The sequence below is a fragment of the Ammodytes marinus genome, assembly GCF_949987685.1.
Source record: "Ammodytes marinus genome assembly, chromosome: 2".
NCBI lineage: Eukaryota > Metazoa > Chordata > Actinopteri > Uranoscopiformes > Ammodytidae > Ammodytes > Ammodytes marinus.
The window spans coordinates 26,904,289-26,923,127 of record NC_137231.1 but is presented as its reverse complement, the minus strand read 5'-3'; the positions used below and the strand labels follow the sequence as shown (position 1 = coordinate 26,923,127).

Genomic DNA, 18,839 nt, shown 5'->3' with positions numbered 1-18,839 from the left:
CCCAGACCAAAAATTCTGTTTCTATTAGATTTTTTCATTAGATATTACAGTGTAAAAATGTTTTGAGTTCTACATTCTAAGACTAAAGTTATGCCAACTTATTATTTTTTGTTGGAAAGTTTTTAGTCCCTGTTTGGGACATCCAGGCAAAGGACTCATGATTTCTCACATAAGGAGATTAACTTTGCACGTGCACAATTGTCACATGTAGAAATGAATAAACAGTAAGTAGTGTCGAGCAGCATTTTGTGTGTGTGCTTATCAGGCCATAGGGTCAAGTTCACTGAATAGCATAATAGCTCTGTTGAAATATTCTCAGGGGGTAGAAGCAGACAATCCATGGTCAAAGTTTTTAATAATCACTTTCTCTCCTCTGGTTAATTAATCTCACTTTCCTATGAATTTTTTTTTAGACCAGTGATAGGCTATAAAGACATTTTTCCATTGCATTTCTTAAAGTTGCAGCCATGCTCGGCCATGTGTGCAGATTGCTTCACCCCTTATCTTCTAAATCGAAATGTCCTTTTAATTAGTTCACATTTGGCAACTTTTTATGGGGTTGTAATGAAGTACGATTCCAACTTGGACAAAAAAAAAAGAAAAAAGTTTTTGTAATAATGCTAAATAAGACATTTGACAGGTCTGATCGTGACAATTTGCCAAACAGTATCATTGATTTGCTCTTTGGCAAAAGTCAGATAATTAAATCAATTCAATTGACACCTCTTCAAAATGTGGTTGCAGCATTAAGACTTTGATGTGAAATTATTGCATTTTACCAAAATATACTTTTTCATTCTCCTAATTGTATTCTTCTATTTATTTACAACATTCTTTAAAATTCAAGTACAAAAGTCAATGTATAATGCTAATACCTTGTAAAATATAATATTCTAAAAACTCTTATTGAGTCACAACATGTAACAGAAAAGAGCAGCAGTATTCTGGATAACATATAAAACATTTAAAAGGTACAGTGTATAATATAGGAGAATTTTGGCATCATCTAGTGGTTAAAGTTCTAGACTGCAACGCTCCGTCTCTAGATTACAATGCTCCCTGGCTAACTCTCCCTTTGCGGAGAATTTACAGAAGCTACTGTGGTCCTTAAGGTCAAGAATCTAGTTACTAAAGTTGGCATCGTCCACCACTACCTCAAGTCTTTCCACAATATAAAGTGATGACGTGAAGATGTGTTTAGTCATTTATTCTATAGTACTTCTTCTTCGGGTTCCAACAGGTGCATTTCCGGCAGACACCCATCAATATATATAAAAACGCGTATGGCCATTAAATTTGACCGTTCTGAGCTACTGTAGAAACATGGCGTGGCAATATAGCGGCCTCACTCCTATGTTGATTTAAAACGCACATTCTAAGGTAAACAACTTTCATTTTCAAGCCAGATTATACACTAATTAAACATACATAGGAATATTATATCCCAATTATACCAAGTCTGTTCTAAAAAACACCAATGTCCTTTACACACACTGCACCTTTAAAGCTTCTCCTCTGAGAAATATCCATCATCATCCAGCAGCCGTTTCTTTATTTCTCTCACTGCTGCTGAAGCTGCAGACTGTTGATGAACACAGTGGTCAGCTCATTGATGTCATCGGTGGTTTCTATGGGGATGCTGTGCCGGCCCGGTGAGCGCGGACGCCCCACAGCCGAGTCATACCCTGCTTCACAGTGAGACTGGCTAAAGTTATTATCATAGTATGAAGAATCCCCATAGCCTCCCACTGCACCCTGGAGACGCTCATACACATCCAGGTAGTGTTGCTGGGGCGACAGGCGGCTGTAGTCCTGGGTTTGGTGGTGCCCCATCCCGTGGTGGAGGTGTAGGTGGTGCTCGGGCCCGGGGCTGTGGCAGGGGCTGTGTGACGGGCTGTGGGGCATCATGCACGTCTGCAGGCAGCTGTTCCTCCGTACAGCACGGTGCAGGTCCAGCCGGGCGATCAGAGGCTTCCCGATGTCGATGCTCTTGGTCCAATGGACGGGGCTGTCGTCCATGGCCGGGAAGGTTCCCTGGAGGCACACAGTGAAGACAAGCTCCTCCTGTGTAATGTAAGGGTTAGAGGAGGACTAAGTAGTGAGGCACACAATGGGATTTATTTTGTTTTTGTCACCCAGAGTCGCCCGCCTTGAGATGAATTTAACCAAATACTTTCCGGATGGACACATGATCAGAGAACAATAGATATTCTATGTTGGGTGAACATGAATTAAATAATAAAAAGTAGATGATTTAACGTTGACAATTTCAGTTTTTTTGTCACAGTAGTTTTATCAATGTTGGTCTCTTTCAGACTAAAGTATCTAAACAGCTATTAAAACAATTTCCTTCAGATTTTGTCTCCGTTTCTTTACAATACATGTACATTACATGTACACACTTTTGCATTATTTTGTCATATCTTAGTAAATGTTAGTTTTAAGTTTTCCAAGTGTGAAGAACAAACAAAGTAAGAATTTTGTTGTAAAATGCAACTGCCTGTTTTACTATACATATATGACAATGCCGTAAATATCTTGAATCTTGAAATATCTACATTTACTGCAACTAACTACATGCCCACCAGCATTGGCTGTCACTGTACTTTGTGTTTGGTCCTAACTAGTGTATGCTAACATGGCTAAACTATGGAGATGAACATGGTAAACATTGAAGCTTCTTAACATCAACATGTTAGCACTGTGATGGTGATAGGATGCTGACGGTTCCATTCACCTCTTCAGCGAGCACTGCTGTGTCTAAGTGCAGCCTCACAGAGCCCCCAGGACAACCGCAGACCCTTAGTCTTGTTGTTTAATCACAGCACGGATGGCTTCCTTTGTATGATGTAACATTTATATAACACATACAGTAGCTGTTGTTCGGTTTTTTAAAGAGGTTATGCTTTACCCTGAGCTTCTGCAGTGAGCTGACTCTGGTGTAGAGGCAGTGCTGCGGCAGGCTGCTGGACAGAAAGTAGATCCCCGTCTCCTCTGGAGTCTCTCTGTTCATCTCTTTAGGATCCACATCAAGATCCTGCAGTCAGGACAAGGGGCAGTTGGCAGACACATATGCACAGATATGGTACGTCACTCAAAATTAGTTCAGGTGCATTTATAGCACACTTTTTTTTTTTTTGCATTTGTTTTGAAACTAAATAAAATGGCCTTATATCTGAGAGAGATATCTGAGAGTATTATCAGATCTACAAGGTTCCTGTTAGATTGGTGGGCAATTATAAAAATGGTCTACTCTTTCTTAATAACCAAAGTTAATGACAACTCGCTGACCAGTGAGAAGTCTGTGACGTGAGCCTGGCAGAAGGACATGTCCTCGGGCTTCTTCACGATGTGAGTGTAAATGACGAGCACATTGGAGAACTCTGCAGCAAAGCCCAACTTGATCTGAGCCCCACAGTCAAAGTCCAGACACATACTCTCAGGAAGCGCTGGAATAAGAAACAAAACACAGACACAAACATTTTTTTTCACATCAGTGATTTGGATCCCCAAGGCCAAGGGGCCATTTTTCCTCACAGTGAAAGCTAGTGGCTTCTGTTTCCGTAAGCAAATGTATTTGTTTATTAGCTGATGGAAGAGGTGATAATGTCATCGGGTATCACCAACAACACAGTTGAGTTTCCGACAACAGCGGGGTGGACGAGCGAGGCCTCCATTAACCAGAGTCAACATTTTACTGAGCTAGCCTCACTGAGTTGTCGTAGGAAAATGTTTTTTTTTCGAGGCCAGTAATAGAAACTCACCGTGAGCCTTTGCCCACTGGCGGCTGTGAGCGTGAGCGAGGTCAGCACTGTCGCCGGGCAGAATAGGATCACTCAGGGCTCTCCTCTCTGACAGACTACTGCGGATCTCCAGAGCCTGCTTCCCCTTGGTGGCATCAAACTGACCCATGTCTGCACACAAGACAAATAACATGTCAGCATTTTGAACTGAAACACCTCACAGATTATCCAGCGCTCCAGTTGAAACCAAAAGCATTTGCATCTTTGCAGGGATGCTGGGATGAATTATTAATTTACTACTCTGAGCTAACATTTAAACATATCCAGCCCATATCCTAAAGATGGTTTAATACTAGGTACATTTTACAGCAACCTCAAGTCATTAAACCTTTATTAAACTTGCAGTTAAAATGAAACTCCATTAGCTCATAAGCAAGACAATTTATACATAAATAATGCAGAGCAAGCTTCATTTAATTAACTTTACTACGCTCAATCGATAAAATAAACTGAAATGCATTCTGTGGTGAGCTAAGAACTGACAAATGGTCTTGTAAAGTTTTAATCATAACCCTTTGTGGTAACCAAATAGTCTTCTTAGTGAAACATTAATTGTATGAAGTGCTGCCTGGGTTGCATTTGAATCGATTTTATTGATTAAAAAAGACGGTATGTAAAGACTGCAGTAAATAACCTTATCGGTGCATACATACAGTACTGTATATGATATTCCTGAAGGCTGTTACTGTTATGATGTTGCTCCATATTGTGTTTGCGTTCCTCTCTCACCCTCTGCGACTCTGTCCAGCACCACGGTGATCTTCTCATCGTCCAGCAGTCGCTTCTTCAGAAACTTGACAAAGACTCCATTGGTGAAGCCACTGGAGCTCAGCTCAAACGCCTCGGCATCTTGGCACCTGAACACGCCAAAAACCATGAATTAAGGATTAATATTCTTGAAAGAAAAACTAAATTTAAGTTCTGAACTATTAGCTGATGTTTTTCAAACTTACGTGGCGTATCCAAAGACAATGTTGGCCGTTACCCTCAGGACGATGTTAGGAGTGCTCTCATCGTGGATATTCCTGGAAAATGAATAAAAGTATGAAAACAATTGTGATCAATCCTAAACAGCTCTATGCTACAGAGAAAATCATTTCCAACACCAGATTTTAAATGATGAGACATATACTGGAATAATTTATATAATAGTGGTATCGTATGATATGGTAAGTACACAATGTAAAGCTCTCTTTAAGAAGTTTCTTCTCAGATGTTGTTACTCAGTTTTTACCCATGTAATATTAATATTACGGGGAAGAGTGGGTCTGAACGCTCCCTACTCATGATTACTTTTACCTATATGTATTTTAAACAGCTCTATATAAGAGTATCAGTCAAATCCCAGTTGAATATAATAATTCAACTTAAAGAAAACAACCCATTGACTCCAGGACTCACCTCTTCCTGCACATGTCCAGCAGGAAAACATTGAGGCCCGTCTCCTTCTCCTGCATCAGTTTGAGGATGCTCTGCACACACAGGCAGTTGGCGGAGCGATATGGGTTGGGTGCGTTGACCGGCACCATGAAACTGTTGCCATAGTTCTCATATCCGTGACCGGCGTAGTACAGCAGACCTTAAAAGGGAAGTGTGTGTTTAAATCTGCAAGTTTAATTAAAAACACCAAGAGTGAACAACTGAATCCGGGACTTTTAAATCATTTCTTTAAAACTAACCTATACAGACTAGCTTTTATGTAAAGGCATCTTTCTATTTAATCCTGTTTCTCATTGTCTACATGCCCTATCACCTGTTAATTTCATTTTGTTTATTGAATTTGTCCTTTAATGTATATACTGTATACTGTATGTGTATTTGATTAATGTGCTTCTGTTTCCTCTGTCAAAGCACGTTGTGAACTATTGTTTTTAAAAGTGCTATAAGAATGTAATCTCAACATACCATAGACCCCCTTATGTAGCAGCAGCAGGAACTCATCCACAGCGTTTCTCATCTCAGACTCTGTGAGGTCCAGCAGTGAAACCACCTGGAAGTTGAGCTGGCGCAGGAGGTTGGTGAGGTCGTACACGTCCACCATGGGAGCTTTGAGCTGCGGGTGGTTCTTGTAAGACAGGTTGCCGATCAGCAGGGCCACTTTGTCAGTCGCTGGGGAAAGAAAGGGAGAAAAACACACTGTAAAAACAGTGACACTGATCCATCTTATTTGGCTCAATGTGGATTCTTGTCAATTCATAAAGTTTTCGTTTTTGTTTTACTTTTTTATAAAATAAATACTGTTCAATCCAGAAAATAATTCCCCTTTAGGAACAATATAGATGTGAGCGGTTATACTGTACACCAGTGGTGTCATTTATATAGTGGTGCTACAAATCACAATTACGGTACAAAGAAATGCAGACAGGAAGGAAGTGGGTGATATTTCAGAGAATATAAAACACAATGTATGCGATCTACGCTGCAACATAAAACAAGATTGGAGGCTTCTAATGGTTCCTTTTCTTAATATTGCTCTAAAGTGGTATATTGTTGTCCACCTGCATAGCTTATTACATCATGTGTTATAAGAAAGCTAAGTTTCTTAATATTGGATTATGTTGAGAGGGTAACTGAAGGCAGATCCGGACAAAGATAACAATATCAGACATATAGGAGCCACAGTTGACATAAAGATGAACTCTGCAGCAGCCACATGAATCACTAAAACAAGTAGAAAACGCCTAGAGTAGAGAATGTTGTGAATACTTGCATTAATACATTTTAAATTAGTTGAAAAGACACTCACCATATAGTTGTTCTGGGATACTATTTAGGAATAAATCACTGGAATCTAAAATTGCAAAGTCACAGAAAAAACAAAATCATTTAGCAGGTGTTGTGTTAGTAAAATGGATGTTTGAATATCAATGTATAGACATACGATTACTCTTACCTCCTCCTATGGCGTAAACATCATCTAGCAATCAAAAAATACAAAATCTTTAGAATCATATAACATGAACATTTTGGAGAAATATTCTTTAGATATAGGAACAACAATATACTGTAAGTCAAACGGAATACGAAGATTTGCAGTAATGTAAAGAAGAATGGTATTTAGCTTTTAGTATTTAGTTTCATGCAAACAAATCAACTAATTAGAACACACACACACACACACACACACACACACACACACACACACACACACACACACACACACACACACACACACACACACACACACTACTAGATTAGATTGGAAGAATTGGTTCATCGTTGGTTTTGGTCTTTTGCATGGGACTTGTTGACAATAAGGAAAATATAGAATACATCCATAGTGAAATCATGCATGTGATACCTGGAGATCAAACCCTGTGAGCCCCATGCTACTTAGTGTGAGAAGAATAATCAGTGTAAGAATAATCAGGACCCACATGCGGTAAGAGGAACAGTTATGATGAACTTTTTCATGCAGTTAGGCCCCGTTAATTTTCACCCAGTCCTATCAACTCTACCTTCAGAGCACTCCATTGCTCCTGAAATCTCGACAGATATCCTCGGTACTTTCAGTTGGGAACAGAGCAAAAATAACATCACTCAGACGTTATGACGACGGAGCTGGTTTTACTGGGTTGTTAATAAATTAACGTTATTAACGATCTCAGAAAAGTCTAACATACCTATCAAAACTGAAACTTCATTGGTCCACATCCTCTCTGTGCTGCCACTGATCTCACAGCGAAACCTGCCATGCTGATCCTGCATCACATGAGGGATCTGAAATGCACAGACACTTTGTTATTAAGCCTGGGTCCCCTAAAACCTGTGCCATAAGTGAACAATAGTAGCTATCAACACTTACAGTAAGTGACGTGCAAAAGGTCATTGTTTCATAACCAAACAGCTACCAGTTCATGCCTTGTAATAAAAATAGAGAAAATACTTTCCAAAGAAGAAACAAAAACATGAATCTACGTAACAAAAACATTATTTAGGGTGGGACCGGTCCAATACAATATACAGTAGGTATCAGGTTCTAAATTCTTGCACTTTCAAATGAAATATTTTCTTTAGACTTTCAAAACCTTGTTAAGGAGTACTGATCCACGTCTGTATTGAAGCCGTTCAAAGCACTTCATATAAATGGGTTTGAATACATTTAATCTTATTTATATTTTTTTATTTACTGTGTTGCTTAAGCCTTTAAAACCTTACACATACTATCACCACCATCAAAAACATTTATACTTATTATGATATCGTACAGAATCGGTATAGGCTAATATCCGTTATATGTATTGGGTCAGAACTGATCATTTGTGGATCAGTGCATTTCTAAACATCTGATAAACTTCTCTAATAACCCCTGCTCACCATGAGTCTCCTCTTAGTGGCGTTGGGGATGGGGACTCCGTTCCTGTGCCACTGGTATCGAGGGATGGGCCGGCCCACCGCTCCACACTCCAGCTGCAGGTTCTCCCCGACATGAAGCCGCTGGGGCTGAGGCTGGATGGCCAACCTCAGCCGACCCTCTAAGGAATGGTAGCTCTGCCCTGGAGGTGGGAAAAACAATCGAGTTAGAGATTCAATTGTCCTATATGTTCGGCACACATAACAGGAAACAGCTGAGACTTAAACTTCTATAATATCTTACCGCTAGACACGGCGACATTCAGGACGTCCACCTGAGCCCACTGGCTGAATTCAAAAGCTTCTCCACAGTTGACTCTGCAGATGTAAAAGCCAGCGTCCTTTAGATGGACCGGACTTATCACCAGGTCAGGAGAACAGCTGTTTGGCACCTGCGGTTGTGATAGTGATAGATAGTTATTTACAAGGATACATGTTAAACAACAGATACTTGGCAGAAGGACAAAAATACGACGAAATTTAGGGGAAAATTATGGAAACTAATGAATGCAATTTGGTACCTCTTCCTTGGTCTTGAACCACTGGTACTGGACTGGAGTTTTGCCCACAGCGTGGCAGCTGAGGCGCAGATTGTGTCCACACATAAGAGCCACCGACTGGGGCTGAATGAGGATCTGTAAGGCTGTACATTGATAAGACTTTTATGTTAAAATCTCAGTTTGACGTACATTGCCACAGTGATTTCAGACGGGTTACAAAGCTGACATGTAATAATAATAATAATACATCACACAAATACTGTATATATAAAAAAAAAATGTTAGTTCCCCAAAAGTGTTTAGCTGCAGTTTCACCTTTCGTATCAGATTACCCATGATACAATTCTGGAGAAAATACATCATCATATTGCAATGACAAGCTCGTATGGACTGTAAACTGGCCGCGCAATTTGCTGTTAGTGTCATGCAACACCACCATAAAATGAGTGTCACAAGTTCACACAACCCTTTTAAAGCAGAACCACAACACACAAATAACAAAGATCCACATAGTTTGAATACTTGAGATCATAATAACAGGTTTAGAAGCTGGGGGGGGGGGTGGTTTTACTTTACCTGGAGGCTTGAGGCACTGCACGGCCTCTGAGTTCCCCAGAGTTTGGAGGTAGTCGATGAGGTGACCGGTGGAGCAGCCTCGCTCTCCCATCAGCCTCAGCAGCATGCGGCTCGGGCTGCCCTCTAGCTCCAGCACCTTCAGGGAACACATCTCCATGTCGTCTGAGCTGGAGATAGACAGCACCACGTCATACTTCAGATTTTTTTTTTTTTTGGCAAGTGTGTTGTTGACACATGCTTAGGTTATTAATGTGGTTTGATGGTAATTAAAAGACTTCATACATGCAAAAACTAGAATTTAAGTTTTTGTTCTTATGTGAAAGCTTTCTCACTCTCAATTTGTCAATAAATATTTGATACACCTTTCAAACATATAGTTGAAATAACCTATAACCTCTACATAACCATCTAAATAGGTGTATAGGTATTGATATCACAATATACTTTTATTGGCTAAATTAGGTTATCTCTTATTCCTTTATTATACAACTCCTGTGGGTAGGCTATTATTTTAATATTGCCTTACAATAGATGACAGTACTTGACTTGCACTAATGTAGCCTACAGTAATTACTCTAACATAATACCATTGTCATTGAAAAGAATAGCCTCGTGTTGAGTGTCACACACACTTGTTTTTGTTTGAACAACAATATTACTGTGATTTATACAATTTACACAGTCTGAATCCATTGCTGCCTACCTGACTTTGAACCGTCTGTCATTGCCAACAATCTCTCCAAGTTTTCGCCATCCTCTACTGCTGGATTTGTCCAACACGTCACAGAGTCTCCTCACAACGGGCTCCTTCAACAAGCTGACCTTGGTGGACCGTTCCAAAGTATCCGACATGGCAGCAGCAAGCAAGAAACCAAGTTTACCATCAACATCAACGCATTTCTAGCACACTTGACAACAATTTACATAAGAAAAAAAGTCTACTTCCTGGAAGAAATAGCAAACGAGAGACAGACACGCCTACGTTCTGTCTTCGTTTCCCCCCACGCAGCTGCATACTGCCTTTGCCAAAGATTCTTTATAGGCTACATCAAGATTAGAAATTGACACTGTCAGGTAAAAGTTTTATAGATTTGTTTTGAAGGAGAGCACTGTTGTGGCCATAGACTCTAAAAATAAGATAATATACTCTTGGGTCGTGGCCGATGGTGGCTCTGCCAAAGATTGTTTATGCACACTTTAGAAAGATGAACGTTTTGATTTATTTTTAACAGGCTACGAAATAAAATATAATGCCAATTCAATTCACAGGTGTGTTTAAAGTTTCTTAATTTAAGATAAATGTTTTCAATAACCTTTTTATTTAGCCTATATATTTATTCGTTTTATTTATCTAGCCTTCTTAGTTAATTATCTTTTCTATCCGACAAATAATAGATGTCGATATCAGCTGTAATAGGAAGACGAAATCATCAGGCAGCGGTGATACATGGTGAAACATCTTGCTCCGCCGATGCTCTCTGGCTAGTGAAGGGAAGTGGTGACGACAACAAAGCCCTCCCCTCGAGCACACACCTTTTAAAACAAGCCCACCTGGCGTTAAGCGCGCCGGTCGTCCACAGGTAACTGAAGAAGGATTATTGTGGGCAAGTTTATTTACAAAAAGAACACGTCGTCAACCGTCCTCAATTAGGTGAGTGAACACCGTGACTGCTAGCCTAGCCTATTAACCTTTATTTGTGTCGCGTGCGTGTGTTGTCTTTACTATCAGTGCAACTTTGGTTATAAATTTGCGTTTCAAACTATTTAGGTTTAGCACCTTGTAATAACGTTTTTGTTTGTTGTGGGCTACAGGCAGGTAGGTGTAGCCTACAGGATGTGCACTCAAAATGAGAACTACCTGGCTGGTAGTATTATTGAGAGAAACTGAAACTTTTAACATTATAAAGGACATTACAAGTGAAGTGAGTCACTAGAAAGGTAACAATGGTGATGATGATATTTCCATCCCATATTCTCCTATATTCATAGTGCACTCAGCTACATTGCATATTAACATGGTAGCCTATGCCAAAACACAGAAATAGGCTAGTACCTACAGGATTTCAGTACTACGGCTTTAAGATTTCTATGAGAATAAATACATGCAGTCTGCAAATAACATTAAATGAATACATAATATAATATTCCATAAAAAAGAACAGTCCCACACAAACTGCTTGGGCTGAAACTAAAGCTGAATATCTAGCATGGGGTTTTATTTTTGACATTTAGTCTAGTTTTCAGTTGACTTAAAGCATTTCACCATTGTCAGGGAGGCAGAGAAAGCTTGAACTAGGGAGCATAAATCTGCTGTGTGCTCACTCTGAGCCCAATGAATTCACCTCCTGGAAATGTCAAACGGTTCCAGAATCCTGCAGGAAAACCAGACCTGACTTTGAATGCAGATAAGATGAGCTTGGTGTCTCTGGGTTTTTGTGTTTCAAGAGTGTGCAGAAGTCTGTGCCTCTCTCTCTCTCTCTCTCTCTCTCTCTCTCTCTCTCTCTCTCTCTCTCTCTCCTCTCTGCATGGTGTGTGTGTATCTAAATAAGGATATGAAAGAAGATGGGCTCCAGAAATAAGGAAGTACATAAAAAAAAAGTCTGAAGTCCATTAAGGTTACTTGATAAAGCGACATTTCTGTCAGCCAGATGTGTTAAAAAATAAATATGCGATTAATACAAGTATTTAACTCTACGAACTAAAGCTTCACTGTTTGTGGTGCAGTCATACCAACAGGAAACAGCTTAATCCGTTTCTAAGGTTGCCTGGTTAATTTTGGTAAATCCAGTTATGTTTTGAAACCCAGCTGCTCCCGTAGTATTACTCACCTTTGTTTTGGAAACTTGTAACCATAACATCATAAATATAACTTCAGTGTTTATGGTATATTATGTTTCCTGAGCATGTGATGACCGTTGATGCATATGTCGTCTACAACTTGTACAAACATTGATCGGTTGTGCTCCTTGTTTTCCCTTCATATCTCCTTGTTTTAGGTCAAAACAAGCCACGCGACCGAGCCACGGGTTTATTGTCCCCTCAGTAACCAGAGGTTGGTGATGTCACTTCCCTTTTCAGGACACACAGTGTGACAGTTTGACCCAGGATGAGGAGTGGTTTTGGGTTATTGGCACTCCTTGTGTTGCTGTCTGCAGTGGTGAAGTGCAACAGTAAGTTGAAAGGCACAATTGACATTATCTTTGGTTTATAACATTGGGATGTTAAAAGGGCAGTTTAAAATAGAAAATAGAAACAGTGGGCTCCAAAAGTCTGACACCACTTTGAACAATTCTACTATCATGTTAACCAGATATCAATCAGATAGTTTTAACACACATATAAAAACACAGTTTATGTAGCCTTATGAAATGTAACATTAAGAAATGTTTCAGATTCTAAACTACTATTTCTGGATCTGCACTAAAATATAAGCTAATTTGTTATTTGTTGCATTGACCAACTTAATTTCTCTCTACTCAAGACATTCTCCTTGGTTGCCGCATGGTTTCCGTGCACTATACAACTGCCACACCCTTATAAACACCTTTATTGTATGTCATACCCCCCTAGCTAGCTAGTTTACAGACAGCTAACATCTTTACAAAACTATACAGTCTCTCACACAAGCTTTAGCTCCTAAGCTCAATTAAAATGAAGTAGTTTGAATAAGATTAAATCTGTTTACAGCATCTTGTGTGGATTATCCAAGACATCTCGACAATTGATTATAAAAAGTTCATGTGAAGTGTCATTCTTCAATGTAGTTAGAACAAACAGAATGTACCTTCATGGAGCTTGGATAAACACTTGGCTAGTCTTACTATGCTACAGATTCTCTTTATAATTGTATTAGTGTTTAATTGGGGAGCTGATGCTTGTTTGTCACACGGGTTGCCAGGCATGTCTCCACCGGGGAAACCAGTCCTGCTCGGCTGTCGGTCTCCAGAGAAGGAGACGTTTACCTGCTGGTGGGAGCCGGGCTCAGATGGAGGGCTGCCCACCACACACCACCTACACTACACTAGAGAGGGGTCAGTCCAATGTCTTTAGTGTTTACATTTTCTTTGCATGTATTCAACATGTCACAGACAGTACAGGTACAGGAGAGGTGATGGAGAATAGAGAGGGGCATAACATACATCAAAGCTCTGGAAGTGAAACCAGTTTTTCAATCACAGTTTACTGTATTTTTTATTGTACGTATGGTGTATTGTAGTAATTATTGTATTATATATTGTTGTTTTCATTGGATTAGCGTTGGTATCCAATAATAATTCTCCCAACCTGTCTTTACTCAAATTTTAATTTCTTGTCTTCTTTTTTCTATGCACATCTCTTTATTTAAAATACTTTGCTTTCCCATGTATACAGTAGTGTATTATTCAGTATATTTACGTCTTAAAAAAAACAAATCACACTTTATCTTGTTAATTGGTATTTTAATTGTTCAAAATTTGATCAGAAAAAAAAGCTAAAAAAAGAAGCAGTTGATGTCATCAGTGCAGTGTTACAGACAGGTGAGTGGAAAACTCTGTTGTTTTCACCCTGGTGCTCAGTCAGCCAAGTACAAACCTTTGTTGCTGTAGAAGGAAACCTGCAGAGCGTTTCACCTGTGTGACCCTGAATCACTCTGACCGGAGGGCAAAATGCCAACACTAGCCCCACTAACACTGATTGGTTGGTTAAGACTTTTTAAGGGGGGGGCAGAGTCAAACTGTTGGTCCACAACTTTTGTCCAGAACAAAATATCTCAATAACTACTGCCTAGATTGCAATTACATTTAGTTTTTGACAACCAAGGTATCTGGAAGATAAATCCAAATGACATTGGTGATCCCCCTGACCTGGCCATTGATTTGTCTAATACTTTAGTTTATGCCCAAGTAAGTGCAGAATGAAATTCCCTCAGCTTGACCTGTACTTTGCGTAATGCTTTTTAGTGAGTGTTACCACTCACAAACACAAATGCCCTGAGCCGTGTACCCTTATATCCTGTTAAGGTAAAGGTCTTGTTTTGTCAACGTACAGATTGGAGGGAATGTTGGAGTGTCCGGACTACAGGTCAGCGGGGAGGAACTCCTGTTTCTTTAACAAGAACCACACCTCTATCTGGGTGGACTACCACCTGACAGTGCTGGCCTCCAACGCCCTCGGGAATGCATCTTCAGACACCCTTAAGATGGACTTGATGCAAATAGGTAATTTGTAGAAATGAACCAGGCGAGAGGTAGAAAATGTTTCATGTGGGTTTGGCTCAGCACTGTATTATTTACTGTACATTGTCTATAAAAAGAAGTGACCTTCATGCATTGTTGTTTAACACACAACTCTGAAGCACAGTGGATATAATTAGCATTTCCGACTGACACTGAGGACATTTGCCACAACATTATTTTATAATATTAAGGGTTTAAAATGTTAATAAAAATACCTTTAATGATTCTTAATTATTGTCATGCATATCTTAATCGGCTTAGCTCATCTTTCTGTGTGGCACTGGGAGTGAAACATTTTGAACTATTGATGTCTAGATCTAGAACTATTGGCGTTATCACAGCAGATAATGATCTGTATTGATGAAGCTAATGATTAGCACATTTGTATTGGCTGTGCAGCCTCCTGGAGCTTAGTAAGAAGAAATGGAAAAGTACTGAATGACAGATACTAAACTCAAATGGAAACCTGAACAGAATGAGCCAGAACTGGTTTATGCCCAGTGTAAAACTCAGTGTACAGTCTCAGATCAAATTTCTTCAGTTGTGTGGGAAGTCGTGTATTGGATCCTCATGTACTGAACTTACAAAACATTTGGTGTCCTGTCAGGTGGGTAAGAATGTTAGGTTTTGTCCCAGGGATCTAAACATACTTAATGTTTAAAACATACAGTATAACTGACAGTTTTAGCCATGCAGTGTAACTCTATGTATGACAATTCTGGTCCTTTGTTTGGTACACTGCTTTGGCCTCTGAGTCTCGTTCTGTCTTTGCTCGACAGTAAAGCCAAATGCTCCTGAAAATGTAACATCACTGCTGGTGGAGGAGAGAGAGCACAGTCTATACCTCCATATCAGATGGGAGCGTCCCCATAACACGGACACCAAGTCTGGCTGGGTCACCATTAAATATGAACTAAGAGTCAAACAAGGAAACAGCGACAACTGGCAGGTGAGTTTTAAAAGTTAAAAACTGAATTGAATTGAATTCCCCCCAAAAAACAAACAATTGTAGCTTGGTTTTCACTGCTGTTGGTTGCAAAAAAAAAGTAAAACAGCAAGGATCTGTAAACAAAGTTGTTTATTCACTGTCAAATATAAAGCTGTAAACTTGAGGATTTAGTCCCCAGATTGTTAACTGAATATCTTTTCTTTTTGGACGGTTGTTTGGACAAAACAATGGATGCGAGGCTTCGCTTCTACAACTTAAGCCGGTGAAATTATTCTTTTTTGTCTTGGCTAGGATTACATGTCAGGTACTGAAACCCATTTCAACCTGTACAGCGTCAGTCCGGGGGTGGAGTACACGGTTCAGGTTCACTGTAGGCTGGACCACAGCTCCTGGAGCGAGTGGAGCAACGCTACCTATGTGAGAATCCCTGACTGTAAGTCTCAGACGTTCTTTGCTTGTGCTTTGGCTATACAGCAAGGTGGCAGCTGTTACAAGTTCCACTAACCATTGAAACATGGTTGATTTTATTTGTTTATTCAGATCTTCAGAGTGGGAGACTTCTTTGGATAATGGTATCCACCCTCCCTGCATTCCCATTTATAGCAGCAATGTGCATCCTTGTCAAGAAGAGGAAAAAGTATGTATCTCTCTATATATCTTTTTTCTTTCAATATGATAATTATAATTAGACTCATTTGACTTATTTTCTTCCTCAGTGTGAGGCAGTGTGTTCTGCCCCCTGTTCCTGGTCCAAAGATAATAGGAGTTGATTATAAGCTTCTGAAGGTGAAACTACATCTGTATAGTATTTCCAACATATTGGACTTGATACCAATGGTGAGGTCACAATTCACTGAATTAACCCTATGTAACTCTTTCAGAGCAGGAGATCTGAAGACATCAATGCCCTGATCACCAACCAGGGCTTTCCTCTAACGGTGGCCTGCAAGGACCAGATGGAGGACTTCTTAATCGTGACTGACAATGATGATGGGCTACACGTCAATCCATCAAATTCTCAGAAAAAGAAGAAAAGCTTTATCGTTCCCGCTGGCTTCCTCTTTGACAAAGAAATCCAATGTAAGGAGTCAAACACCGGCCACAATGAGTGGGAAAAGGCTGAGGAAAGAAAGAATGATATAGATAACTTTGTATTGACCAATACGTCTCTCTCCGGGGAGGGTCTATCTAATATTGAGCCTACTCATAAACAGCAACGTACAAACTGTATTAACACAGGAGCAACTGAACAGAGTCTAAATCAAGAGAACATCGTCAAACTGTTCACAAACAGCGGCTATGTGGATATTCAGAGACATGAGGAAAACAAACAGGAGGTTGACTACAGCCGAGTGAAAGTGGTGAACGGTGACAATATTCTTATCCTGGAGAAAGAAAAGGAAGCGCTGAACACCTCTGAATCCATGGAGGTTCAGAACCAAGAGGAGAAAGTATCTGAGGACTACAGCAGGGTTAACAAGGTGCACGGGGACAATGTGGTCTTTGTGCAGAAACACAATGAGTTAGTTGACACTTCCTGTAGTAGAGAAAAGGGTAATCACTACACAGACTGTGCCCTTCAGAAGCCAGGACATCCCTATAAAGTGGGATCGTGTACAGAACTCATCGATGGCGGATATGTAGAAACTATCCCTGCACCACTTCTAATGTAAATGCTCACAAATCATACACGTCCCCAGTGATTTATTGGTAAGAGATTGGAGATATTGTTCAGACATAACAAACATGTTCAAAGATGATTTTATTCAGATCAAAATGAAATTATTTACTGCAACATCTATTGACAAATGTAACAAATTAAAAATCCTTTTTTTCTTTACGTAAAGATCCCAGGAGGTAAGGACTTTTACTTTCACTCTTTTGTGATGCTGGGATTACTTAGGGAAGCATACGGAGTCCACTACGCGTCACTCACTGAAAGTAAACACTATTTTCTCCTATGTATGCAAATTACATTTTAAATTGATATTTACCTCTGAGAAGTGAATAAGCTCCAAACTACACTGATTTTAATTTCCCATTCAACATGCTGCAACTGAAACATCTTACTATTTATTAAAAAAGTATGTTATTATCTCCCTTCTACTGGGAAATGTGTCTATTCTCATTATTAGATTTTATATTCAAGGATTTATAAAAGAGCTTAATCAAAAATATATCTCTTCAACATTAGGCCTTTCACCATGCAGTTCTTAATTGCTGTTGTTTCACAGTTTGGTCTCACTACCACAGAATTGACTGAACCACCTGAAAAATTAAAACATAACATCGTATGATATTGTAAATGTAAGGTTACAACCAGTGGCTAACAAGCTTAGCACAAAGACTGGAGAGGGGGAGAATCACCTGGGAAGATGTTTAGTGTAAAAAAAAATTGTTACGGGGAGTTATGTGCTTCATTGTTTAACTGTTAACAGTCGTTAAGCTTTAGAGGTGCAGGTAGACTGATTGTTACCTCTGGACAGTCTCAATGTTTAGCTAAGCAGCTGTTGGCTAAAGCCCTATATTTAACACGGGGTCATCCCTATGGTCCCACAGCCCTATGTTCCTAAAATTGGCGATAAGGTTCAGGCATCACAGCTGTGTGGTTAGGGTAAGGGAACAGAGAGGTTAGACAAGGAATAAAACACACCCAATCAAACAAACAGACATACGATTCTCTATTATATAGTTTGATTACTTTAAAATGTGGGACCAACGGGCGGTGGGAACATAGACACGCTCACTTTAACACACAGATTCGAGAGTGGTGACTTTATCAAACTCTACCGAAAAGCAAATGAGCAAGCTTCCTACATTTTTTTACTTTTCCTGTAAGATCCATATCAAGCTTACGACAGTACTTATTTTCACAGCAGATATTTTGACTGAGCAGGAAATACATGTGTTACTAGTAACAGTAAAGATGGCTCCTTTTCATTTTAAGTGTCCCACTATCCCGCACCTGGAACAGGCATAAATACATTATGCAGTTAGTCGCACCTGTGCTGTTCCTGTTTTAAAGTGAAAATGTCATCCATTAAGCTGCCTATTTTAGTTTAGCTTCCTAACAACCCACTTCCCACCTCCATGTAGAATTGTACAAAGTCATCAGCTTGCTGTAGGTCCACTTTAGATCAACCCAACTCCATTAAAACCTCAAATTACAATAAATTCACATTATAATCAGCCTTTTTCCATAATGTTGCAGATTTTTTTTTATATTAGCAATATCTATCTACTTCAACAGAATTTTCTTTTTGTCTTTATATCTCATTTATTTTAGATGTCATTATTGTTGCTTCTTTCCATGTCCGACTGTCACACTGCATTTTAGATTCCTGCATTTTTCCTATTTTAAATAATAATTTCCTCGCCATGTAGTCCAACTGTAAACTCATTAACTCTTTTTAAACGAGTCACATTAACAGCAGGTAACATT

The 18,839-nt window shown here is 39.5% G+C and overlaps 2 protein-coding genes across 3 annotated transcripts; one reads left to right on the top strand and one right to left on the bottom strand.

The window, feature by feature from the left end:
- Positions 1-643: 643 nt before the first annotated feature.
- Positions 644-10,159, bottom strand: malt1 (MALT paracaspase 1). 2 transcript variants are annotated; one of them, XM_080039667.1, is made up of 17 exons: positions 9,936-10,159; positions 9,233-9,399; positions 8,678-8,799; positions 8,401-8,548; positions 8,121-8,299; positions 7,427-7,523; positions 7,262-7,309; positions 6,697-6,720; positions 6,550-6,594; positions 5,709-5,912; positions 5,205-5,382; positions 4,757-4,828; positions 4,533-4,660; positions 3,765-3,914; positions 3,292-3,449; positions 2,912-3,037; positions 644-2,064 (listed from the first exon to the last, which is right to left on the bottom strand). In XM_080039667.1, the coding sequence occupies exons 1-17, from the start codon at positions 10,082-10,084 to the stop codon at positions 1,561-1,563; spliced, it is 2,499 nt and encodes an 832-aa protein (XP_079895793.1). In that variant the 5' UTR covers positions 10,085-10,159; the 3' UTR covers positions 644-1,560. The 2 variants fall into 2 exon arrangements, with proteins under 2 accessions (XP_079895793.1, XP_079895794.1); XM_080039668.1 differs by lacking the exon at positions 7,262-7,309.
- Positions 10,160-10,754: 595 nt separating this feature from the next.
- Positions 10,755-17,082, top strand: prlrb (prolactin receptor b). The gene is made up of 9 exons (XM_080046077.1): positions 10,755-10,883; positions 12,229-12,402; positions 13,131-13,263; positions 14,261-14,430; positions 15,228-15,397; positions 15,689-15,830; positions 15,938-16,034; positions 16,114-16,183; positions 16,279-17,082. Exons 2-9 carry the CDS (start codon positions 12,339-12,341, stop codon positions 17,068-17,070), a joined length of 1,638 nt encoding a protein of 545 aa, XP_079902203.1. The 5' UTR covers positions 10,755-10,883; positions 12,229-12,338; the 3' UTR covers positions 17,071-17,082.
- Positions 17,083-18,839: the final 1,757 nt, after the last annotated feature.

What these genes read in the sequence shown, in the direction of transcription:
- prlrb (XM_080046077.1), top strand. Translation starts at nt 12,339, where the DNA reads ATGAGGAGTGGTTTTGGGTTATTGGCACTCCTTGTGTTGCTGTCTGCA. An exon ending in TGCAGTGGTGAAGTGCAACA is followed by an intron (nt 12,403 to 13,130) that starts GTAAGTTGAAAG and finishes ACGGGTTGCCAG; the next exon opens with GCATGTCTCCACCGGGGAAA. An exon ending in CTACACTACACTAGAGAGGG is followed by an intron (nt 13,264 to 14,260) that starts GTCAGTCCAATG and finishes GTCAACGTACAG; the next exon opens with ATTGGAGGGAATGTTGGAGT.
- malt1 (XM_080039667.1), bottom strand. Translation starts at nt 10,084, where the DNA reads ATGTCGGATACTTTGGAACGGTCCACCAAGGTCAGCTTGTTGAAGGAG. An exon ending in CCACTAAGAGGAGACTCATG is followed by an intron (nt 7,524 to 8,120) that starts GTGAGCAGGGGT and finishes TGTGCATTTCAG; the next exon opens with ATCCCTCATGTGATGCAGGA. An exon ending in CCAGTGGGCAAAGGCTCACG is followed by an intron (nt 3,450 to 3,764) that starts GTGAGTTTCTAT and finishes TTCTTATTCCAG; the next exon opens with CGCTTCCTGAGAGTATGTGT.